At 39.6% G+C, this 26,816-nt stretch overlaps 1 protein-coding gene across 7 annotated transcripts in view; it reads left to right on the top strand.

Moving 5' to 3' along the window:
* DOCK9 (dedicator of cytokinesis 9) overlaps positions 1-26,816 on the top strand; it is a 196,197-nt gene that overhangs the window by 63,833 nt on the left and 105,548 nt on the right. For all 7 annotated transcript variants that reach the window (XM_061626573.1, XM_061626569.1, XM_061626574.1 and 4 more), the window contains 6 exons: positions 720-836; positions 13,254-13,343; positions 15,340-15,422; positions 19,547-19,616; positions 23,109-23,204; positions 23,564-23,698. In XM_061626573.1, coding sequence (XP_061482557.1) covers positions 720-836; positions 13,254-13,343; positions 15,340-15,422; positions 19,547-19,616; positions 23,109-23,204; positions 23,564-23,698 — 591 coding nt within the window. The remainder of the gene's footprint in view (positions 1-719; positions 837-13,253; positions 13,344-15,339; positions 15,423-19,546; positions 19,617-23,108; positions 23,205-23,563; positions 23,699-26,816) is intronic.

Below are 26,816 nucleotides of genomic sequence, written 5' to 3'. Positions count from 1 at the left end.
GCCTGGATTCATGGTCCAAAATTATTTTTTGTTCAGAGTTTCTGAACAAAACTGAAAAAAATTGCTCCCTTGGAGATGAAGGGTAATGGGCATTGTTTCTGTATCTATGTTATACTATAATGTAGTTTACAGTGTTAAAAACAATACAGTGGTTTTCCAGCGATTTCCACATCATTAGAATCAGACTGTTTATTTGCAGCTGAAGAAATCAGAGATGTTTACAAAGTGTTAAGAAGGGATCCCTAATATTCAGTGATCTACAATATTTGATTATTTATGTATGCATAAACCAGTAAAAAGTACTTGATAATTGTGCAGCTACCAGAGAAAAGCTAAATATGTCAACTTAATGACAACATAATACTGAACTGATTAAAAAGACTGAGTTGCTTTATAAAGACATGGCTAAATCTGCTTAATTTGTGTATGAATCTAGAATTTAAGTAAATCTTGACTTGTATTTCCATATTGTACAGCCATTTTTTAAAACAAATGTTGGCTATATTGCAAACACTTTTCCATCTATGGTTTAGTTGAAAACTGTCTCCACAGCATTAAAACTTCATTAAGGCTGCAATTCTACAGACACTTAAATTGAGCTTACTTCTGAGTAGATATGCATAGAGTTGTGCTGCGATAGGCCATGACTGTACATAAGTCCATATAAATATATGCATTATATATTCTCTATTAACTTAAATATTTCTGTTACATTTTAGGCAAAACCAAAGCTCATTGAACCAATAGACTATGAAAATGTCATTGTTCAAAAGAAAACTCAAATACTCAATGATGCCTTGCGTGAGATGCTACTTTTCCCATATGATGATTTCCAGGTAATGTTTTTAACTTTTCTAAATTTGTTAGTATTGGAATTAATGTGCAATAGATTGTTAATGGGACAACTTCAAATACTGTTTGTTTTTAAACCTAATTTTTAAGGCACTTGCTAACTGATCTCACTGGATTCCATTGCTTGTTTTCTCCCTTCATTTTATATACATTGCTTTGAACACTCTTAAGTTAAAAAGTGATTTAAATGTTATAAGAAAGAGGAAAAATATTTTAAATTAAAAAGCAAAAGTGTGAAATTCACTATTTATAATCATCAGTTGGATGGAGAACTTGAGGGTTTTTTTGAAACAGACTTCTCTTATTGAAAATATGAGTAAACAAATATGTTCGCAGTACTTTCTAGAGCTCACTCCAATAGACTGCATGTAGAGCAGGGGTGGGAAACCTCTTTTAGCCTAAGGGCCACATTCCCTTCCCGATGACTTTCCAGAGGGCTACATACACCGATGGTGGGCAGAGCCAAAGGCAAAAGTGAGTGGAGCAACAAATGTAAATTGTATTTATATAGTACGCTAGTTTCTATGCATGCTTACGTACCCCTCTCTATCCAGGCAATCTAGGCATTCAAGAAGTATTATCACAGTTCAAGGATACATTGCAGCCAGATAGGGTGCAAAGCAGGGGCAGTATGGGCATAACCTGGAGGGAAGAGATGTGACTTAGGAAGGGGTGTGGCGTGGCAAGAGTCACAAAAGCCACATAGAGAAACTTGGAGGATTGCATTTGGCTCTGGGGTCTGAGGTTTCTTCCATCCACTATTTAAAAGCTGGTCTTGCCACTTGTTGCATTACCTCCTCTCATATATTTGTTGGTGCAAGGGTTTGCTGGTGTCCGGTATTTGCCTGGAGACTCTGGATTTTTGGGGTCCTCTCCAGGTCTCTGGGTGAGTCAGCTTAATCTCTGGACTCTCAGCGTTCACGTAAAAAAAAATTAAGTTTCTAGGCGGTCTGATTCACAAGATATACACCAAAACTTCAGCCATCTCCTCTCCATCCCGGCAACTTCCATGAAATGATCTCTTAGCTGGCTGCTCTAACCCCTCCCTTTCAGGTTTGTTGCCAATAAATAAAGTCAGGGTTGTGATTGATAAGGGATTTCTGGGCCTTCAGGCAGCACCTGGACTCCATTGCAAAGGTAGAAAACTATTGTTTTTTCCTGTTAATCTGAAAATCTCATAAATTGAGTAATTATATAGCTTTCAGCAGTACCAAAAGTTTTTTCTCTCTCTTGTGCTCAGGAGTCAAACAAGTTTAAATGTTCCTGGGCTGTTGAAGATGGCAGTGTTTTGAAAACCTTCCCAATATGAAGCTTTAATCCAATACTTGCTTTTCTGGGAGTAAAGCTGCAATGCTAATCCCACATACCCGGAGTAAACCCCATTGAATTCAATATGACTTACTTTTGAGTAGAGATGGTTAGGATTGTGCTGTAAATTAATGGGATTTTTGACTGAACATAGCAAAGGATTATGTTTGCATTTTAAACCTTTCTCTCCCCCTGCAATCCTATTTTTAAAGCAATTAGGCAGGGCTTACATAGATATCACTGCTTTTATTATGCAGGAAACTAATACTGATTTTTTTAAAAAATGTTCTGCAATGACCAACTCATTTTGACAATAAACTATTATATGGGGCATATGTATTTATACATCTCCAGTGTGTGTGTATATATGGAGTCTTCCCAACAACTCTGTGAGGTAGGATTGTCGATTGGAAACCAAGGCAGCTCACAACAAGAAATAAATCCCCTTAAAATCCAATAACCATAAAAAGTATAAACAGTTGCAAACAGCTTAAAGTGGCATGATTCTGAATTTTGGGTTGGGTGGGTGTTCCTTATCACTTGAGGCTGCAGTTCTGTACACGTTTGAGTAAACCACACTGAATACATTGGGACTTGATTCTGAGGAAACAATCATAGGATTGCACTACAAATATTTTTACAGGTTGTGTAAATAATAAACATCTTTGACAGTGATGCTTATATAAATATTTCCTCATAGCAGGTCCCGATAAGTATTTGATTTCACACTATGCTTGTACATTATTACTTCCTCTACATTTTAAGTGTGCCCTTCTTCCTTGGGGTTGTCATGGTTCCCCTCTGTTGTTTTCATCCTGAGGGGCAGATTAGGCTGAGAGATGGTGAATAGCCCATGGTCACCTAGTAAACGTTATAGCTTATTTCCATTTTAAAAACCGAATTAAAACAATTTACATACAGACAAAGTTTATTAAGTAGATCCACACAATACATTTAAAGCACATCAACTTGCATTTAAAGTGCATGACTTCCCCTAAAGAATCCTGCAAAGTGTAGTTTCCCCCTCAGTTATAGTTCCCACCACCCTTAACAAATTACAGTTCCCATGATTCTGTGATGGGATTCATGTGCTTCAGATGTATGTTAATGTGCTTTAAATGAATTATGTGGATCTGCCCTAGGTATGATGTGCATTCATTAGTGAACTGAGAATAATAATTTTAAAAGATACCTTTTTAAACATGGGAACATGCAAAGGTCCAAAATTCAATTTCTGGAAAAGACTATTGCCCGGAATCCTGGAGAGCCAATGCTAAGCCATGTCATCACTACTGAGCTGGATGGTATCAAATGGCCTGAGTCGGTATAAGGTAGATTCCTTTGTTCCTAAAAGTGGAAATAGACCCAAGGGCCACAGTGACTCTAAAATTTATGTATTTTGTTTACAATATTTATATACGGCTTTATTGTAAAAAATCTCAAAGTAGTTTACAGAAGGAATTAAAACAATAAAATTATTGGCAAAAACCTGCTAAAGACAGGTATTTAAAAACATTCAAAATAATACAACCAACAATGAATTAAAAACAGATAAAAAACGCAATCACTTCTACATGCCTGGGTAGGCTTGCCTGAACAGAAATGTTTTTAGCAGGTGCTGAAAAGAGTACAATAAAGGTGTCTGCCTACTGTCAGTAGGCAGGGAGTTCCAAAACGTAGGTGCTGCCGCACGAAAGGACTGATTTCTTACAAGAGCAGAACAAGTACTATGTGGCACGCATAACATGGAAAGCACATCTTGAACTTGGCCTGGTAGCAAACTGGCAACCAGTGCAGATTTCAGAGCAGAGGTATGATTTATTTATTTATTTATTTATTTATTTCATTCCATTTCTATACCGCCCTTAGCCAATGGCTCTCTGGGCGGTTCACAGCAAGGAATAAAATACAATACAGTAAAAAACAGATAAAATCCCTAAAACAAACAACTTAAGCATTTAACAACGTAATATACAGTTAACTTAACATAAACATGTCAGAGCGTTTTGATCCTCCTCAAAGACTGTTTTCATATTCCTCCTGCCTTCAGAAGGTGAGGAAGGTGGTGACCAAGGATAGGGCCTTATGGTCACACTGTCTTGTTTATGTAATACTCTTCCCATGAAGATTTGCCTGGTGCCAAGTTTGATGCCTTTTGGTATCGGGTAAAGACATTTTTATTTGCCCAGACATTCTATATGGTCTGAGTTTTAAAACTAAGGATTTTTACTTATTCTATGCTGATGTTGTTGATACTGTTGGCTCTATTAATTTGTATTAATTTTAATAGTTTTAATGACTGTTCACCCGAATTGAAAAGCCGTGCAATAATTCTTGCAACAACAAAAAAGGTATTAACCATTGCACTGGGAAAGCAGTAACTGTTCACATAAAGGTTATTACCTCCTCTCTTTCCCCAACAGAGATCCCATCACAGTGGAAGATATAGGGCAGATCCCTGAACCTGAACTAACATTTGCAGGAAGGGATTCTGAGGAACTGAGACAAATAGTGGTAACGAGAGAGGAAGTTCTAAGCTTAATGAACAATATAAAAACTGACAAATCACCGGGCCCGGATGGCATCCACCCGAGAGTTCTCAAAGAACTCAAATGTGAAATTGCTGATCTGCTAACTAAAATATGTAACTTGTCCCTTGGGTCCTCCTCCGTGCCTGAGGACTGGAAAGTGGCAAATGTAACGCCAATCTTCAAAACGGGATCCAGAGGGGATCCCGGAAATTACAGGCCAGTTAGCTTAACTTCTATCCCTGGAAAACTGGTAGAAAGTATCATTAAAGCTAGATTAACTAAGCACATAGAAGAACAAGCCTTGCTGAAGCAGAGCCAGCATGGCTTCTGCAAGGGAAAGTCCTGTCTCAGTAACCTATTAGAATTCTTTGAGAGTGTCAACAAGCATATAGATAAAGGTGATCCAGTGGACATAGTGTACTTAGACTTTCAAAAAGCGTTTGACAAGGTACCTCACCAAAGGCTTCTGAGGAAGCTTAGCAGTCATGGAATAAGAGGAGAGGTCCTCTTGTGGATAAGAAATTGGTTAAGAAGCAGAAAGCAGAGAGTAGGAATAAACGGACAGTTCTTCCAATGGAGGGCTGTAGAAAGTGGAGTCCCTCAAGGATCGGTATTGGGACCTGTACTTTTCAACTTGTTCATTAATGACCTAGAATTAGGAGTGAGCAGTGAAGTGGCCAAGTTTGCTGATGACACTAAATTGTTCAGGGTTGTTAAAACAAAAAGGGATTGCGAAGAGCTCCAAAAAGACCTCTCCAAACTGAGTGAATGGGCAGAAAAATGGCAAATGCAATTCAATATAAACAAGTGTAAAATTATGCATATTGGAGCAAAAAATCTGAATTTCACATATACGCTCATGGGGTCTGAACTGGCGGTGACCGACCAGGAGAGAGACCTCGGGGTTGTAGTGGACAGCACGATGAAAATGTCAACCCAGTGTGCGGCAGCTGTGAAAAAGGCAAATTCCATGCTAGGGATAATTAGGAAAGGTATTGAAAATAAAACAGCCGATATCATAATGCCGTTGTATAAATCTATGGTGCGGCCGCATTTGGAATACTGTGTACAGTTCTGGTCGCCTCATCTCAAAAAGGATATTCTAGAGTTGGAAAAGGTTCAGAAGAGGGCAACCAGAATGATCAAGGGGATGGAGCGACTCCCTTATGAGGAAAGGTTGCAGCATTTGGGGCTTTTTAGTTTAGAGAAAAGGCGGGTCAGAGGAGACATGATAGAAGTGTATAAAATTATGCATGGCATTGAGAAAGTGGATAGAGAAAAGTTTTTCTCCCTCTCTCATAATACTAGAACTCGTGGACATTCAAAGAAGCTGAATGTTGGAAGATTCAGGACAGACAAAAGGAAGTACTTCTTTACTCAGCGCATAGTTAAACTATGGAACTTGCTCCCACAAGATGCAGTAATGGCCACCAGCTTGGACGGCTTTAAAAGAAGATTAGACAAATTCATGGAGGACAGGGCTATCAATGGCTACTAGCCATGATGGCTGTGCTCTGCCACCCTAGTCAGAGGCAGTATGCTTCTGAAAACCAGTTGCCGGAAGCCTCAGGAGGGGAGAGTGTTCTTGCACTCGGGTCCTGCTTGCGGGCTTCCCCCAGGCACCTGGTTGGCCACTGTGAGAACAGGATGCTGGACTGGATGGGCCACTGACCTGATCCAGCAGGCTCTTCTTATGTTCTTATGTTCTTATGTTCTTAATCTGATTATATTAAAAAAGATTAAAGATATACATCTTTATATATATTGAGTTAAATTGCATAAATTATAGGCATCTGGAATGCCTTTATGACTTTGCTGTTTGACACAATCAACCCTACTAATTCCAAATTAGAGAGACTACGGTAGCAAAGAAGCTTCTACAGAATTAGTAACAAATAAGCAATTTGTCAATGAAAAGTGCCTGAAAGGTGCAAATGGTGTTCCATTATCTTGGCTCAGGACCCAAATATCTACAGGAGGCCCTGATGTGCTGATAGGATCTCACTCTTGTCAACATTCGTGCCACAGCATTCTGCACTAACTGCAGCCCCTGGGTCAGGTTGTGTTGCATGGGGATTTCTGTGAGTTTGGCTGACTGGCTGCCAGGATTTTTTTGGTTTTTGGTTAGGAATCCTGTGAGGTTGTGGGATGCTGAGTTTTCTGCCTTACTGATAGGAATTTTGTTGTTGGTATGGTATTGCATTTAGGAAAGCATCACTGTCTTTTGTTTTTCTTTTTCTGTTTGCATTTCATTTACCTTTAACTTCACTCCCTTGCATCCATAGAAGCAACAACAGTGGTTCCATGTGCTCAGCTCAACCCCCTTAAACTCACTGATGATGCAACTTGTTGGTTGCATGACAGTTTGTTTCTTGCCCAACAGTGGTAAAAGAAAATTTACATACTGGGAAATGTGGCTGCAATTGTTGTTGTTCTGAAGCTGCTGTCTGTGGAGGTAGATCAAACCATGTGTGTTTTCTTTCTTTCTTTCTGTCAATTATTAATGGAATTGGATTGTCTGTCAAAGTGAGTTTATAGCAACCCAAAGGGTAGACAGAAACGGGTAGAGAATCTTCTTACTCTTATTCATTCATTAGACATCTTTCAGAAGTGAAGGGTCAAATCTGTAAAGAAGTTTGGAGCAACCATGTTGAAAGGTAGGGGCAGGGTATTCCAGGCAGGGGGTTGCTAACCCTGCTTAGATATGGATATATTTGTAGAAGATCCCTAGTCAGGCCTTATCAACAGCATAATCCTAACCATATCTACTCAGAAGTAAGTCTTATTGAGTTCTATGGGGCTTAGTAAGTGTTTTTAGAATTGCTGCCTTCAGGGGCATCCATCTTTATTCCTGAATACTCCTATCTAACATCTCCGCAACACTAGGCTCCTTTCTTCCTACAATGGCCTTCTGGTGACTGGTCTGGCCTGAGGGCACTTAAATCCTTCTTGCCAGAATCAAGTAGGCTAGACAGACTCTATCTTTTAGCTAAGATTTCTATCTTAATTTCCAATCAGAGAAATGTTTTTGTTTGAATTTTATGCTCCAATCAACTGTGGTTGATGCTTAAAGTATCATGCTTAATGACATCACTATGGCCTACCCTTGTGACATCACTATGACCTGTCCCTGTGACATCATTATGGCCCATCCCCATGACTTCACTACAACATGCCCCCGTGACATCACTAGGGCCCACCCATGGAATCTCAGGCTTTGGGATGCTTCTGACCTGGCAACCCTAGTTGAAGCTAGTATAAAAACACAACCAATGGTGTTAGTGTATCTCACAAGCAGACTTGGGTTGTTTACCACAGCAGCTTGAAAACTGTTTTCATTGCATTGGGATCGGCCACTATAACTGTTTGTGGCATGACAACATTTCAATGGTTTGTTTAAAAATGCTCACAGTTCTTGCTCTGTTTTAAGTTGTTCTACACTGCTGTTGTACAGTGTTGCCATACATGCTAGTGATAAAGCAAGGCATTTATCAGTGTTGAGGGAAGATGTTCAAGGAATATGCAGACTGTGTAAGGATTTTTTATTCAGGAAAAGTTAAAAAGCTTTCCCATAAACCGTAGCACTGGAGCAATAGAAGCACATCAACGCTCTGTGTGCATGTGTGTGTGCAGTATTCCAGTGCAATCTCAAGAAAAAAATAATTATATGGAAAAAAATATGAAGTGAAATTGGGAAGAGTGCATGGGCTTTATAGCTTTTGTAGAGAACACTAAATTGCTCAGAGAACGTGAGACTGGCTTGGCAAGATACATTTTTGACAGATGCCTGTAATTTCTGAAAAGTGGGAAATAGATTAGAGATTTTTCTGTTTCATGTTGAAGCCCAAAATATCTTATACACAGCAAAATGGGTGATATTCTGCTGATCTTTGCCCTTAACCCTTGATATAAATACTGGATTTAATTCATGGAATGCTAACTTTTTCTGGATATGAGTGTTTTATTCTTTTGTAAATGACTCTTGTTTTCAAGAAGGATGTCCTTTTTTGAAGGAGTTGAACTTTTTTTTGTATGTTTGGATAATGCTATTTTTACCAGAATAAGAAAGAAATATGTTGAACATCCATGGAAAGGTCAGCATTGAATGCAGGAAGCAGGTGTGATGGCAAACAATCGCAAATGTATATGTGGCTCAACGAAAGTTAAACATCTTAAGATTTGTTATCAGTCCAGTAAGACTTCAAATAAGGTTGTTATCTCAGAATATAGCTCTTAAGAGTAGGAGAATCTTCATGAGAATGATAGAAAAATACCACAGTTAATACCCTTTGTATGTATTACACTAAAAACAAATAGACCTAATGACGGGTCTGTGACCGTATAATAAAATTAATTAGTTCATTCAAATAGACCTACCAGTGAAAATGTAAGGGTTTGGTATTGATTTGACTGAAAAGGGGTTTTATAGAAAATAAAAATACCTGGAAATATTGGGGTACCTTATCTGTGTCTGGGAGAATATTCACAAATTGTTTGCTGTGACTGAACTGTCTCAACATACTTAATGTGTGGTATTCAATGCTAGTCCTGAACAGAATAGACCCATTGAAATTAATAGACTAACTTAGATTCATTAATTTCAGCGGGTGTACTCTCTGAATAGGACTTAGTTGAATATAACCCAATGTCTCTTAACTCTGCATCAAGCTCCATTTGTCTCTTTGTTTGCAGTTTAAACAAGGATGAATAAGTTTTGTATATATTTGGAAGTGACATTTGTATACATTTTACTATTTGTGTACAGACAGAGGCTCTGACCATTGCATAAAAATCTGTTGAAACAACTTTCTCAAGCAACACCCAGACTATTTTTTTGTTCATACCTTCCTTAGCTTGCTTCTGAGTGACTGAGATCTTTGAAAACGCCTAATTGAAAAAGAAGTCAAAACCCACTGATTACAAATGCCCCAGAAGTTCCCACTATTTTCTGTACATTACAAGTTCAGTCTAGAAATAGGAATGGCAAGAGCTTTACTGCATACTGAGGAATGTGGCCACTAACATAGAATATAGTAGCTTGATGGGAATAATCACAATAAGCTTTCATTTACGCATTTGAAAGTTTTGCAAGCACGCTTATCTTCAAAACTGCTTTGTGAGTCCATGATATTGTCCTAAACAAATATATGGAAGCTACTTGCAGTTTTCTGCTTCCTCCACAAGTACCTGTAAATGGGGATTTGGTGTACAGGCAGGGCTATGTGTATTGCTTCTTCCACAGAGAGAGAACTGGGCAAAACTGATTTCCTAGTGCAGAATTTGAGTTGTAATACTGCAGGATTTTGTTTTTGTTTTTGCTAATAGCCATGGAGAGAGGCATGGACATATGCAGAGCTTGAAGTTCCATTCACTTACCATCTCTGGCATTTTCACCTGTCACTACCCAAGTATTTTCAAAGCAACTCTGTAGACATATATAAAAATGAAAACCCAAGATTTTCAAAGTGCCATAGGCAATATCTTAACAGTTCCTTTATTACGTAATCTGATCATTTTAACAATAGCTTAAACTCTCCAATCACTGACAAGGGTCCAGTTAATATTTTCTAACTAGGAGGTACTGAGAACACTTTTTATTTCTGACTGTTGATATAACCTCGATTTGCATATTGATTAATACACTAGCAATAGTGAGCTCTTATTACTGGAGTAAGTAAATAAAGATTTAACTGCCCTGAGAGTGTGGTGAGTAGTGACAACGGTTCACAACCTGTATGCTTGTTGTTCTCTTGCTTCTGTTACCCATAACAATTTTGGCCACTGGTTGCCATGCAATGCTGACTGAAAGATGGCATCAGAAGAGACTAATCTCCAAAATATCACTTGTTTGACTGAAGCTGCATATACGAGGATTTGAGAAAGAAGGTTTACTGTGGAGTAGGTGGTTACGGGAGGGATGAGTCTCACATTTCAAGTGTACACTGATGAGAGGAAGGGAAATAAGATATGCCAGTATAAGGGAGGTTTAGTTTAAGTCAGGAAAGAATTATTTAGACTGAAAGTAGAGCTGAGCTGAAAAAATTCTCTTTCAGGTTGAATTTGGGGTAGGTGAAAGGACGGCTGAACCCCTCCCCTTACAAAATAGTGTGTGTGTGTGTGTATGTGTGGGAGAGAGAGAGAGAGAGAGCGCCCGGCAGTAGCAGATGGCCAGGTTGGCCCATAGCTGAGGACCTATGTGGGGCCCCTCTGTAGGGTAGGTGCGAGGAGCTCCTGCTCCATGATCTGTGGCAGTGTCAGGTTGTGGGACCCAGCAGATATAGCAGATCGCTAAGCGGGAACTTCCAGGCACACCCCTGATACAGGCAACACAGGGCTTAAATAAGCCCGCCTGCCCCATCTACCTGTCATGTCAGCAAGCACCCTCTGTATACTGCGATGCATGCCTGCCGTCATCCAAGATGGTGGTGGGGACGTTGCTAAGGGGTTGATGCCTCTGCCGCCATCCTGGATGATGGCAAGCATGCATGCACAGTGTGCAGGGCATGTGTCCTGATGCAACAGGTAGGTGGGATGGGCTTATTTAAGCGTCGTGCTGCCTGTATGGGGAGATGTTGTGGCATACGACGCTGCAGGCCTGGGCAGGCTGGTGCCCAAGGGCCCAACCCTGTGTGTGATGAAACTTACAAGCGGTGTCTGTAGAGTGTCTCTCTCTCTCTCTCTCTCTCTCTCAATTTCATATATGTCAGTTGCCGTTCGCTCTCCCCCAACAATACTCTGGCAGCAATGCTACGTCATAACAATAGGAGCTCCACCACACTTTGTGATGGCAAAATAGAGGTTTTTTTGTAAAAAAAAAAACCCAAACCACCACAACAAAACCCATTTCCAATACAACTTCCTGTCCTTCCCAGAGCCGAAGGATTCAGACTGAGGCGAGGTGATGTCTCTTTTTATTAAGGTTATGGTTACATCCAAAGTGGTGTGCTTCATATACCTAACTACTCTGACACACTACTTTTCCTAACTATCCAGCTAAGTAGTCTCTGCAGCATTGGGGGAAAGTTGACTCAGCACTTGTGCCTTGGACAACACTGGCTTAAGTAGGGAAGGCTTTTGCATGTAAATGGCGGCTCTGCCTGAGTTTCACCTTTTGAAAGTCTCTATTCTCGTTCCTCCTCACACGGGGTGAGGGGGGTGAGTCTCAAATGGCACATCAGTAAGGGGGGCTTCGCTAGGTGACAGCACAGGCTCTGGAAGCTGGACGCTGATTGGCTGGGAAGAGCTCGAAGTGTCGGGCCGGGGTTCCTGCACAGGCATGGAGGGTGTGTCCAGGGAGTCTCGCCCCAACAGCTCAGACGTCGGACTTGCAGAAGGGGCAGGAACTGCATCCACAGACATGCTGGGCATAGGAGTCTGGGGTCTGTCAGAACCCTCCCCGATATTCTCCCTTTCCCCAACTTCTGAAGGGATCTCGTCCTCATCTGACTCCTTCCCCGATGTACCTCTCCCCCAGTCTGGGGCACAACACTCCCCTGCAACATAACTATATATTATCTCCCCTGCCAAGAATATTGCGAAAATGCTTTCCCAAATTTGCTGCTTTTGGAGGGAGGGGTATTTTCCCTCTGGACTCATTGAAAGAAAAAGAAATGAAAATAGATGGGAAAAATTGAGGAGCTTCCTCTGTTTTCCCCAATAGACAAAATGTGTGTTTGTGGAAAATACAGGCTTGTGGAATTGAGGAGGAATGGGAAGAAAAACTGTTCTACACTCAATACACATTAGGCTGCATGACCATCCAGTCCATACTCTTATGTAAAACAGTTTTCAGCTTTATGAACTCTTAACACAACTTAACAACCTTAGAAGAAGGATAAATAAAACGTTGAATCTGAAATAAAAGAGATGGTATGGATGAGGTGAAGACAATGTAAAGCCAGGCTCTCTAGGCGGAGACAGAGTGGCAGAGAACAATATCAGACAGAGGTTATTCTCCTTCTTGACTAGATATGCTTCACAGGAATCAACCTATGGTAACAGATACTAAGGCTTGATCACTTGCTAACTGATCTGCAAAGGCAAACTAAAGCAGTTCTAAATATGGAGTCTAGGGGCAACATACCAAATATCACAATTCCCAGTTGGGGCAGAGCACAAACTGGGAGAATTCTGTCACATTTTAAAAGAGGGACTGTGAGCCGTAAGGGAAAGAGTTGTCTCTTAAAATGGTATGTGCGAATGCTGCCAACAAAATCCAGGCTACAGTAAAAATGTGTTGGTTATGAAAATTTATTTCCATCCTTTCCTTATATTTTACATACAAAATAATTCCATGTAGTTTTAAAACAATTTTTTTTAGTGAGGAACAGACCTTTCTTCTTGAGCCATTTGATTTTATTTCAACAATTATTTTAGGCAGGTTTTATATTCTTTATATTCGCTTAGGCTGCAATTCTATCCATATTTATTTGGGAGTAACCCCTAACTCAATGATGCGTAGTCTAAGTAGAGATCGATAGAATTGCATTGGAAGCTGTATTTAGCACTTATATATACAAGTGAACACTATTTGCAGTTAATCATATTTTTTTCTCGTTAAAGACTGCAATATTGAAGCGACAGTGTCGATATGTGTGCTCTACAATTCCTGATAATGCAGAAAAAGAAGCCCAGAGCTTATTTGTAACAGAGGTAATACTTCTAGTGTGTATGCTACTTGATTTCCATGCTTTCTGTCTTTAGTTTTTATTGTAATAAGAAGGACCTACAGCAGAATTTTGCTATGTAGCTATACTCCCTAAAAGGGATGGTTCTACTCAGGGCTCCAGCTGGCTGGAATACAGGAGTTTTAAGAAGGTGTATTTGGGAGGGGCAAGGGGAACCTTTTTTCCTTTTTTATTATCTAGCCCAAGGCCTTTCTTGTTGTGCTATATAGAGAGTTTAAATTTGGAGTTAGCTACCATCTCTGAACCTGACCTTTTTATTCTATATAGCAGGACAAAAGATTCTGAATAGTGGAAAAGGTAAACGGTTCATTTTCCCCCTTTCTCCCTGAAACAGGATAGGGAGGGGAGGGTTTTTGAAACCTCATCGCACACATCTACCCCAGCCGTAATTTTCCCACTGTCTAGGAGATTTAATATAATCAGTGAGGAGGTTGAGCAGGTCAGTTTCCACCCTCTCTCAGTCCACTCAGATGTTCTTCACTGATAGATTCAGTCTATACAACTTCTAGGTCTTTTCGACCCTTTTTTCATGGGATGAAAGTGAAAAATGCATGGATAGATCTAGGATTTTAATACAACTGTGGTTGACCAGCAGCGTGCCCCTACCTGCAGAAAAACAAAATAAGGTAGCAGCTCCTATCATTAGCATTCAGTGTGAACCTGGAAGTTCCATCTCCAGACAATAGGATGTTACGGTATTATAGGCTCAATTACCATTAACATTCCGTGTTATGTTTTGAAATATCACAGATATTTGTTAGGCTGTTTGGAGGGTAAGTTTTTGTTTTTATTTTTCACAAATCTTTAGTTCTGTGTATTTAGGGAGACCCCCAAGTGGGTAGGAACTACTACCTTATTTTGGGGTGGTGTATTTCACCTCCAAATTGATAGGCACCCAACCACCCAAGTTCACTATTAGAGGGAAAGATGGAACAGAAGGCCTTAACAAATACTTAACCATACTAAATATTTACTAGATATACCACGCTTTGAAAGGTGAGTATGGCCTCTCTTTTGGATCAAAAAACATATTTAAAAAATGAGGGAGAGCTTTTAGGGGATCATCTTTGCAATTGGATTGCAACCAAATCTTGCAGGCATGGTTTAAATATTCTTGTAGGGTGGTGCAAAGAGAATGTCCTGGCTTTGTTAGGAGTAAGGAAATTCTTCAAATTTGCCTTCCTCTTAAATCCTTGCTACTTTCAATATCTTTAATTCAGTATAATACTGTCAGCAGCTGTGATGTAAACTGATCAGAATTTAACCACATTTCTTTGATAGCTTTTACTTTGTCATTGATGAAAACATTCTGACTATACTGCTTAACAAATTACATATTCTAGTCTTCTCATACATGGAGTATTTTCACAATTTAAAAAACTGCTTTGTGGATTTCAGTACTTTTTACAAGCTGAGAATTTTATGGCTTATATTACTATATCATCTTGGTATAGGGTGACCAAGGGGAGCTACTAAATAAACTTTTATGAAAAATTAGTTGCTAACATGGCCCTATTTTTATAATGAGTTTGACCAACATACAAGATAAGCTAGTGCTGAAGCCAAAATATATGAGAATTGTTTTGCTAGTAGAGCATGGGTGGAGTAAAAATGTATTTCCTCTAATTGAGGGTTGAAAAGGGTTTGCTTCAAAAAGCTTTTATGTAGCCAGATTAAAAGCAGTACAATATAATCAAACTATGTCTTCAGTAACATTATTTGTGATGGAATTTTATAATGGGTGCAATTTTTATAAATGTTTATTGCTAGCCATGTTTAATGACAAGAAATGCTTTTTGGATAATAACAAAGAAAAACTGTCAACGTGTTTTTTTTAACTGTCACAGTTTTAAAACCACAGTTTCAATCAAAGGAAGTTCTCACTACTAAAAAAAATTCCACATGTTATATAAATAATTCAATTAAAGTTAATATATTGTATGGTTTCTCCTTATTTGAAGTGCATTAAAACCTATAACTCTGACTGGCATGTTGTCAATTACAAATATGAAGATTACTCAGGAGAGTTTCGACAGCTTCCAAAGTGAGTAAGATTTTCTAGGATTTATATAACTTCTATACTTGCTTGCAAAAAGATTTTTGTAAACTTTTAACATCTAATCTGAAAGCTGCTCTGAACATATGATGTGTAGGTGATGAGTGATTTGGTGAGTGATAATTGCTATTTTCGTGCCGCTTGTGTAACTTGTGAAATACAGATCTTCAAAGCTGCCTTGCAGAGCAGCCCCATTCAAGGGCTCCTTCAAGGAACACACAACAGCAGCATCATGGCAGCAGGCTCGATCCATTTTATGTCTGCAATGTTCCAGTGTGCATATAAATGTATGTTGGTCGGCAGCTCAGTCTGTGATTGTTTCCCCCCCCCCTGAATTTTCAGTCATGGGGAGAGGTGTAGGCCTGTTGCAGGACCTGTATGTCCTCTGCATGTTGTGTATACCTTCAGAGCATGTAAAAGTGGCTTCGGGTACCTGAGTTCGAGATATAAATACTCTTCTTCTCAATCATCCCAGAGTGTAGGACATGAAATGATGGGATCAAGTTACAGGAATGGTCAAAAAGAGAAGAGACTGGTTTGGTACTTTGTAGATTATTTATTAGTGCTCTGTGCGTTTCGGAGAATGTCTCTTCTCCTTCAGGAGCTAAAACAAACATTCACATAGACAAAATTAGTGTCTTAGAAACAACACCATGGCCATTACTGTGAACATACTGTAATAACAATGTTTAGACCACATATAATGTTAAAACTTTTAACTTCTTAAAAAACTTTTTAAAAATAAATAATGACATCTGTCAGGTATGTTTTAAGTTGGATTCCTGCACTGAACAGTGGGTTGGACTCAATGGCCTTATAGTCCCCTTCCAACTCTACTATTATATGATTCCATTGTACATATTTCAGTGGAAACAATGCAGGATTCCCTGCTTCAAATATCACACACAGTGTATGAAAACAAGAAGCATGGAGCACGTAGGCTGTTTGTCTGTACCATCATATGTTGTGATATCTGAAGTTGCTATGTGTTGCTATAAGGAATTATGATTTTAAATGTCTAAGTAGCATTTTTAGCTTCACAGTGTGATGCTGAAATTAGCAACATATTACTTGGAAGGTACTACAATATGAGAATGTTTGGGGAAACAACCATTTTTGGAAGATCAACACATTCTCCATATGGAGGATTTGATTATTATCTCTGTATCGTTAAAGAGCATAGAGTATGCCATATAATGCAAAAATCAAGTAAACATAGGATGGAACTGAATGTGATCAGTGTGTTTATACTGGCAGAATAGAGCAAGTATGCCCCAAATGCCTTGTCCTTTCTCTTATAAATAGGATTGATTTGGCTTTAATGTAATGGTTTTTTAATGGTTTAATGTAGTGGTAATTTTTAATGGTTTCTTGGCAAATTGAAACTTTCTCTTCTTTATTTTTAGATTAGAAATCTCATACTATTCTCTAAAAAGCTGCATTTGTATTAAGCATGAAAGGCTATTATCATTCGCAGAGTCTCCCCCACCCCTCCCCATAAAAGGCCCTACTTCCATTTAGGAAAATATATACTTGCTTTCTTTTTTTTCTTTCTTTTTTTTCCAATTAATTTTTATTCAAATTTTCAAAACCAAAATAATACAAAAAGAAAAAAACACAAATCAATAACTAATACAATAAAAAAAGAAAAAAATATATAAAAATATTGACTTCCGATTTATCATAATTCAGCTATAAATCTATAATATATAACAAACCTATCTCTTAATAGATTATAAAATCACCTTCCTCCAGCGGTTATCTTAGCTGGTTTCAAATCTCATTAACATCATATCATTTTAATCTTCCACAAAAAGTCAAAGAGAAGTTTCCAATCCTTGAGATATATGTCAATCATTTTTTTTTCTAAATAAACATGTCAAATAATCCAACTCATCAAGTCTACTAAGTCCAGTAATTTCAAATCGCTCTTCTGTCATTATCCTTATTGGGTCCATCTTCCATCTTTACGGACCCAAAAATCTTGCTGTCATAGTCATATAATAAAAGTCTGATAGGAATTTCCTCCGTCACAGATACTTTCTTGCCATCAATTCCGAACGTATCACTGAAGTATTGTTGCAAAGCCGCATCTCTGTTCCTCTTTTCCACATGATACACTAGTACATCTCTTGAAGATTTTTCCATAGACACAAAACAGGGATTAATTCTGTTAACTTTCTCCATTTCAAGTTCCATCAAATCCTTCCAGTCCAGGAATTTTTTTGAACCGATAATATCTTTATCTCCAATCTCTTCAATTCCTTCAGGGACAGCGCTGAGTTCCAAACTGTAATATTTGTCTCCAGACAAATCCAAATCTTTTTTCATGTCCATATTTAATCCAATCTCCATAATTTGAACCTTGCCTTTAATTTCTCTTTCATCCTTTTTTGGTTTTCCAGATCTATCTTTATTCTCCTTTCTCATAGAATCCTGAATTTCTTTCAGCTCCTGTCTCATTTCGTGAAATTCAGTTCTCCACGTTTGTCTATTATTTCTCAGTTCTTGTTTTATTGAGTTAATCCCATTCATTATTTTCTGAAACATGTCTAAAGATAAAGTCCCTTCTTGTACATCCATGATCTTCCTAATTGTCATTCTTAAAGCCAAAGGAACAAAACTCCTTCAATTTTCAATGTCCCAAGCAAAGAGCAGTTTATTTCTTTATCCAGTTACAAAGGAGTTAATCTTTCCAACCAACTGGCGTCACACGCTAGACAGCCCTTATCTCTTATATGCCCAGAAGTGCAAAAACAGCTTTAGTTCACAGCGTCCAAATAACTAGTAGCAGAGAGAATGAGCAGATTCGTCAAAAAAAAAGTAGATCAGGAAAAATAGTCCCAGACATATATTACACAAAAGTCTTATAAATCAAAAAGATTTTTCTTTTCTCTTCCAATCAGAAATCCCTCATCCGTGTAATCTTTAAAATGCTATTTTCCATGTCAGCTTTTTGCAATAAAAGAAAGATAGGCTATTTTTATTTTCTTCCCTCTTAGTTCCGTGAGTAAAAAAGGAAAGTCTTAACTCACCTAGGTTATCTTAATTGCTGTTACTTTGACAAATCTCTTTAGCTGTATAGATAAGAAAGTTATAAGCATAGACAGGAGGATGCTTGCCTGTTAATCCGTTATTCTTTAAAGAAAAAAAAATTGGTCACTTATTCAGCTGAGCTAGCATAGAAATCCTCGCTCAGTCTGAGCTGCTGGAAGACTGTCTTTCACAGACAATTCTGACGAATTCCAGACTCCAACAATCACAACAAAGCTATGTAGGAAATCTCACGTTTCTTCCTTATCCGGAAGAAATTATCCCCAGTCAGAAAAGACCCTTCTGACTGAATTTAAAACTGAAAAAGTTTCATCCAAGACGGGAGCCCGTCTCAGAGCTGCACAGGCGGAGGGATCCTCCTGGGAAGTCAAAATATATACTTGCTTTCAAGTATGAAGAGCTTCATGCATTTCGCAGGGAACACATCACTCCGGTGTTGAGAGACCTTCACTGGCTACCAGTGGTTTACCGGGCCCAATTCAAGGTGTTGGTATTGACCTTTAAAACCCTATACGGTTTCGGCCCGGTTTATCTAAAGGACCGCCTCCAGTATCACCAATTGAGCCACCTTACAAGATCAGCCACGCAGGATCTCCTCTTGGTCCCACCGGCCAAAACTGCTCGGCTGGTGCGGACCAGAGAGAGGGTGTTCTCAGTAGTGGCTCCCACCCTCTGGAATTCCCTCCCCTACGATCTTCGACATGCCTCCTCCCTGATGACTTTTCGACGAGCGTTAGACCTGGCTCTTCAGGCAGGCCTACAGGAACTCGAGCTAGATTAGTTGCAATGTTTTAACTGATGTCTTGATGTTAGTTTTAATTGATGAATATGGTTATTTATTGTATTGTGTAACGTATTTATTGTATTGTATATTGTAGTTGCTGCTGCTGTAAGTCGCCTAGAGTGTCCAAAATTGGACAGATAGGCGACTAACAAATTAAAGTTTATTATTATTATACGTTTTACTATACATGCATGTATTGGCAACCTGTGACCTGTCATTGCCCTGGTGATTCTGAACTGATTATTGTGAGTTATGGTATTTTTGTTTTCCTTAGCAAAGGGACCAAATTAGAGAAACTTCCTGTTCATGTTTATGAAGTTGATGAAGAAGCAGATAAGGATGAGGTGAGTGTATAATTTTTGCTTTTCATATTTGCAGTTCATATTTTTGCATTATAATAGTCATTCAGATATTCTAGTACAGAATAGTGCTACAACAGAAGAGCACTAAACAGAACTATTGTAGTACAAGGGGCAAAAAGAATAAGAAAGTCACCTTTAATAAGAATTAATTTGGTACTTTAAAATATATTAAAATGTGTTGTGCAGTGAATTCTCTTACTCCAACAATCTTTATCAGGTTTAGGACCTCACTTGCACTTGTAGAATTGTTCTTTTCTGATGACAATACACTGAAGTGTTCCCTAGAAGTGTTCACCTCAAACTGAGAAGGAAGAATGTTCATGAGCCCAGGAGTGTGTTGTGTTTTTTTATGATCAATGATGCAATTGCAGACAAGCCGGAAACCTTCATTATAGATAATGAAACTTTCATTATAGATAACTTGTCATCGTTGACCATAACCTTTTTTTAAAAATGCCAATATCACATTATGAGATCTGGAGGCTTGTTTGTTGAAGTGATACTACAGAGTTGGTATGGTTGACCTGCCATTTTTTCTTCTGGCTGGGCTCTTCTTCTTCCTTTAGCTGTATGACAGGCTGATACCTCCTAGTGTGGAGACGCAATAATGAGAAACATCTGTGAGTTGTATAGCTGTTAAAAGATAAAACAACAACAGAAAAATGTGAAGCCCTTTAGGTATGGGGCAGTGGAATTTTCTCATAGGAGTCTTCATGTTCAGCAAGGAATTTTCTTAAGGAAATCCTAATGTATGACATAGGATGGCTGTATATTACAAGTGTAACTAATCTGCAGTCTGCACTGTAACTCACATCAGTTCTTAAGTTGTCACTATTTTCCGGTGTAAGGTAGTGTCAACACTGAATGTCACTGCAACAGACTTCTGCTGATTTAAGATCTCCAGTGCATTGCTTGAGGTTTCCTGTTGCATTGGATCTGTAACTTTTGATGATGAAGCCAGAACTCTAATTTTTATACATTTGTATGGTAGAGTGCCAAATGGTTTTTAAACAGAGATGTGTGAAACCTCAGTTTAAACACCAGTTTTTAGTTTGTGATGCTTATCTGCTCGTAGAGTTAGAAAGATAATATTTTTTAACGCTGCTGCCAGTAACCAGTTTATCCTTCAATCCCTGTTGACTTCGCTGTAACTCTGGTGGAAGTTCTCTCAAACTATTTTTCTCTAATTTGGAGCCAAAACAAAAGGAAATGTAATCAAATCTCAATGGTTAAATGCAAAACAAACAAAATTTGAAATGATAATCAAATATGGTCATTAGCTCAATGATTAGGTCAACTTATAGGCATTCAGCAGTTTTTGCTTGATTTGGAACACATTGAAAACATGCCCTGTGTTCAACTGGGATGGGGAAATGACCTGAGCTGCAGAAGCCAGGAAGTTCCTTTCTGTTGTAGTTCTCTATTGATTTAACAGATGGTATAGCATGAAGTGCATTCAAAGTTCGTAATCAGTGCTTGATTCTCATATCCTGTCTTATTCCCTAAAGGAAACATATGTGAAACCAATGCAGTTTTGATCTACTACCATAGTAACATCAATCAGTTGACTACAGTTGGCAAACAAGTCAATAGGGCCTCAAATAATTGAAAGTATATATAGTGTTTTTATTTTCTTGTTTTTTGGCATACTCTGTTGTCCAGTTGAGTTTGGAGTTTTAACCATGGATGCCCACATTAATTTTGTGTCAGGCATTGCTCACCAATATTGCTGGCAGAACTTGGTTCTTCTTACTTAGTTTCTGACACATCAAAAATAGACCTCATCTAGAGCTGAGACAAACAGTTTTTCAGTTCCACTTTCATTTTTATTATGGTCAAAGAGCTGTCCTCTACATTGACTTTTATGAGTTACCCAGTTCAAGGTATCCCCCTTTTTTATTGTATGGCCTGCTAAAACTCCGGAAAGGGTTATTTTGGTGTTAGCATATACCTCATGGAACTTCGTCCCATGAGAGATCCCATTCAGCCTCTTCCCTCACTTTTTTTTTTACTCTCAGGTTACCCTCAGTTTTTTTTCAGATGGCAGAAATCTCTGAGCAGAACTTTTCAGAACAAAGTGGGAAGTGGCATAGGGGACTGGACTGAAGGGGAAATTGCAAAAATGACTTTCCCTTTTTCTGTTTGTAGCTTCTTTTGGATTGCAACCTCTTCCACAAATGGAAGGACATCTTTGGATCCAACCCACAGGGTTTTAGACTACATTTATTGCTACTATTTGCTATCTCTGATCAGCTGAGTGGTGTGAGGCCTGCTCTAGAAGGAGTCACACTCCCTATGAAGGAGCAGGTTCATAGTTTGGGGTTCTCCTGGATCCGTTGCTGTCACTTGAGGCATAGGTGGTCTCGGTAGCTTGGAGTGCCTTCCGTCAGCTGAGGCTGGTGGCCCATCTACAACCCTTTCTGGACAGGGATAATCTGTCTACAGTTATCTATGCTCTGGTAGCCTCAAGGTTGGATTGTTGCTATATGCTTTATAAGGGGCTGCCTTTGAAAATGGTTCGGAAGCTTCAATTAGTGCAGAATGTGGCTGCCTGACCTTTGATGGGTTTGAGGTGAACAGATCATATAACACCAATTCTGTTCCAATTATACTGCTGCCTATATGCTTATGAGCCCAATTCAAAGTGCTGGTTTTCACCTATACACCTCTTTATGGATCTGGACCCCAATATCTTCTGGAACACCTCTCCCAATATGAATCTACCCAAACCCTTAAATCTTCTTCTGATGCCCTTCTGCAGCCCCCCCCTCTGAGGGAGGCTCAGAGGGTGGTGACAAGGAAGAGGACTTTTTATTGTGCCTCCCTATCTGTGGAATGTGCGCCCCAGTGAAGTCTGCCTGGTGCTTTCATTGACATCTTTTCGGCGCCAAGTAGAGACATTTCCCCATGCTTTTGATAAACTAGGATGATACTGTTTTTTATTAGTGTGCTCCCAAAGCTTTCTGTGGCTGTATAGGGGTGGTTTTGGTTGCTGTTTTATTGTTTTGTCTTTTTATGGAATGATGTATTTGTTTTTTGTTTTAGCAGTGTTGTAAGTAGCTTGAAAACCTTTGGATAGCAAGTGACTAAAAATCTAATAAATAATTAAATAATAATAATCTTTTGCAGCTAACTGGTAGAGCAGATGCACTGTATACTGAAGGTCCCAGGTTCAATCCCCAGGATCAATCCCCAGGATCTCATGGTAGGGCTGGGAAGGATCCCTGTCTGATACCCTAAAGAGCAGCAGCCAGTCAGTTGCTCAATAGTCTGTCTCTGTATAAGACAGCTTCCTTTTTTCTTACATAAAAATGTGTTAAATAAGTTGCCTGTTTCAGTTGTTGCTTTTTTGTACATGGCTTTGAATAATAATTTTTAGAAGAGCAGCTCATGAATATATATAGAATTGCTCATGATAAAGGACCAAAACGTTCATCACTGTCTTATTGTAGCCTTTTCTTTTCTAAAAAATAGGATGCAGCCTCTCTGGGATCACAGAAGGGAGGAATTACAAAACAAGGATGGCTATACAAAGGGAACATGAACAGTGCTATCAGTGTTACTATGAGGGTACGTTCAATTTCTTCTGCTAAACTTTCAACTGTTTGTAGCATTGCATACAGTATATTATCGGTATTACTGATTTCAACAGCAGTTCGGAGTGCATAATTCATTGTAGCATTTTGGTTGAAATCCAAAGAAGTCCTTTAGATCTGTGAATAGGGCATTTTCACTTTTCCCCCTGGCAGCCACTCTTGTTACAAGATGTTTCTGAAGCTGCTTTTGGGGCAGGCAATATGACAAGCCATGGTTGGGGCACACAAGCCCTTGCATATTCGTACTGGGGTCTTTGAATTCTGGTGTATGGAATTTTTGTGTGTGTGTATTTAGGTTCATATTTTTAATGTAACTTAATTTTTTATAAATAGTCATTCAAAAGAAGATTTTTTCACCTACTCCAACTTGGTGATGGATCGTATAACCTCAATTTCTACAAAGATGAAAAAATATCTAAAGAACCAAAAGGATCAATATTTTTGGATTCCTGCATGGGGGTGGTCCAGGTAAGTAGAGAACTATACTGTTTAATATGCTTAGGTCTTGTACAAACATAAACCTGTATGTTCCTTTTGTTTCTGTCCAGTACTTTAAGAGCAGATAAATAGGTTTAGTCTGGAATCCTAAATACATTTTCTAGCAAATATGCCCCATTGAACACATTGACTTACTTTTGAATATACATGCATAAGATTGCTCTGTCAGTGCATTTTGAATTATAGAAGTGGTTTAGATAAGTATAGTGACTTTATTGAGCAAACTGTGTAAAATAAAATAATGTATTTTCAGAAAAATTCAATAATGGCTGCACAGTTCAGGCATGAGTACTGAGTCACCAACACATCAAGATTTTTCAAGAGTGGTTTTGGATAAGAAACAATAAGGAAATATTGTCACTAATTGTTATGTTAGTTGCTGCTGTGAATCGATTATTTGTGTCTGCTGATTTAGGTTTTATGCCTATGGAGTTAAGAACTGAATAAATAAGTAAATCACCAAAGGGAATTTAAGAGATCTAACAGATCTAAAAGATCTAACAGAAGCATAAACAGTTCTGTAATATAACTGTAAAATGTTTTGCATAACTTCTTGTGTGGGATTTCAGTTGTGGGAGCTGCATCACATTCATAGCTGTACTCCCAAATGTTTTCAGTTGACCTTTATAATATTAACCTTAAAAAAAAAACACGTTTGAAGCAAAATGTAGACTCTGAGTCTAAATCTTGCCAGCAGCAAGTGCCAAGAAGGGGGTTGTTTGTGTCTCGGTAGTACTTATGCAGTTTGTTCAAAGAACATTATGGACTTGTTCTGATGTAACTAACTTGGAAACAATTTGGCTTCTTACATCTCTGCTAGTGATTATTGCATTTTATGTTCATAGAATCTTATAAATTGCTTTGCAAAAATAAAAACCTTTTGTTTATCTTTTGTATTCTAGTTCATAGATTTTTGTACAGCTGCTTCAGTATGTGTGAATTTTAATTTTTTTATTTTTAAAAATGGTCCCCAGAATCCCTCCGCAAATGATGGATACTAGTTCCTAGTTTCTTACTCACACAAAAGTTCAAAATGGTGCTCAATCACAAAACTTTAAAAAGAGAGTTTATATGTTCCTGAATCCAAAAATAAGCTTTGGCCTATTCCCAGGGGTAGTCATTGTGGTGTCCTCCAGGTGCTGCTGAACTACATCTCCCATCATTCCTGATGACTTGGGAGTTCAACAATATCTGGAGGGCCCTTCCAACTCTATGATTCTATGGTGCTAGCATCAACCCTTTTTTCCAGGGATTGGCACTGTAAGGCAGCTGCTAAGATCTCACTGCCTCAGGTAAACTCACAGACACTACTTGGGAGCAGCAGCTCCTTGGAGTTACAAGCCCCATTGCGTGGGTGGGTGGTTGTCTGCTATACCTCCCCCCCACTTTGTGCCATGCACAGCAACACCTTCTCAGAAGTCCGGTGGCACAGGGCAATTGCTGCTCTCGCGCCTCAGAAAGTGAGTAGTGTTGCAAGGAGCAGTTGCCACTGCCTCCAGTGCCTCGTCTGCCCTCATGCTCTAGGCCTGGCTGTGTAACAGCAAGGATGAGGAGCACTGAACTGCCACGGGAGACAATGCAAATGAGGAAGAGGAGGTGGCAACTGCTCTTGCCTCTGCCCCCCCCTCTAGTTGGCATGGCAAAGAGAACTTGGAACAAAGGGGCATCTAGAGAGAAAGGAGGCAGGGGAAAAGAGTATAACCCCAGACAGCACATGCTGAGGACTAGGCCCTATGCTGCTGCCAGAGATCAGCCTCTGCCTGTTCACTTGTTTTCCCTTGTACGTTTTGTCTCAGGTTCTACAAATGCTAGAAACGTACTATTTTTTTTTTAAATGAAAGCTGGGAGCATTATTCACCCAGGAAGGAACAAGTGCCCCCTTGGCCTCTCCGTTGGGGACGCCCATGGCTCACGACCTGCTTGCGAGCTTCCCATACTGGGCATTTGGTTGGCCATTTTGAGAACAGAGCCCTGGACTAGGTAGGCCTCTGGCCTGATCCAGCAGGGCTCCTGTTATACCCACTCTGTCACCCTGGATGGCGCCTCTGCCACTCTCTACTTTTCGGGGCCCCCAAAGGGAGGGGCAAGGCAAGCGAGCGATCAAAAGCAGTGGCGGCTCCTGCTCAGAATCGTTCTTTGCCCCAACGCTCCAGGCCGCACCGCTCTTCCCCCTCGTTTGGGGCTCAGCCCCCAACTGCCGCACCACCCAGAGGTAGCAATGAAGATCGGGCTGAGTAAAGAACCCTTCCCCGCATCCCACAGCCCCTGGACTCTGCATTGCGGCGCCCGCCTGCCCCAGAATCAGCACAATACAGACCACGTTTTCCCGGCCAGCACCAGGCCTCTCTAGGAATATCTCGTCGAGCAGCAGAAGAGGAAGGTGGAAGGGGCGGCTGGACTCAAATAGTCCTATAGACCCCGCCCCTTACGCTGCACGTCGCGCTGACGTCACGGGCACGACGTGCGACGTTGCCCCATTAACAGATGGGGGCAGCGTCTTCACCCCCAACTGCAATCATGCCCTGCTCGTCAGCTGCGCGGCGAGCGGAGCTTCGTTTCTTACTCACACAAAAGTTCAAAACGGTGCTCAATCACAAAACTTTAAAAAGAGAGTTTATATGTTCCTGAATCCAAAAATAAGCTTTGGCCTATTCCCAGGGGTAGTCATTGTGGTGTCCTCCAGGTGCTGCTGAACTACATCTCCCATCATTCCTGATGACTTGGGAGTTCAACAATATCTGGAGGGCACCATGTTGGCTGCCCCATATAATAAATCTCTAAGACTGGGGGACTGTCCCCTTTGGGATCCACAATAAATTTCTCCGCTCAAAACAATTGTATTCATGGGCATTGTGCAAAAACACATGATGACCCCAACTGATAACAACAAATAAGGAATTGGGGGTGTGTACTTGACAATGCGCTTTGGGCTACTCCAGTTCATATGTATACACTTACAAAAGAGTGTGCTCTGCAAGATGACATTGAATAAGTCTGGCCCAGCAAATCTTCTGGGCTCAAGTTAATTTTGAGGACTTGTGTGCACACCAGTAACAGCAAATAGAAGAAAGTGTTTGGCCAGACACAA

Source organism: Rhineura floridana, chromosome 5 (assembly GCF_030035675.1).
Source record: "Rhineura floridana isolate rRhiFlo1 chromosome 5, rRhiFlo1.hap2, whole genome shotgun sequence".
Lineage (NCBI taxonomy): Eukaryota > Metazoa > Chordata > Lepidosauria > Squamata > Rhineuridae > Rhineura > Rhineura floridana.
This window is presented reverse-complemented; position numbering and strand designations above follow the sequence as displayed.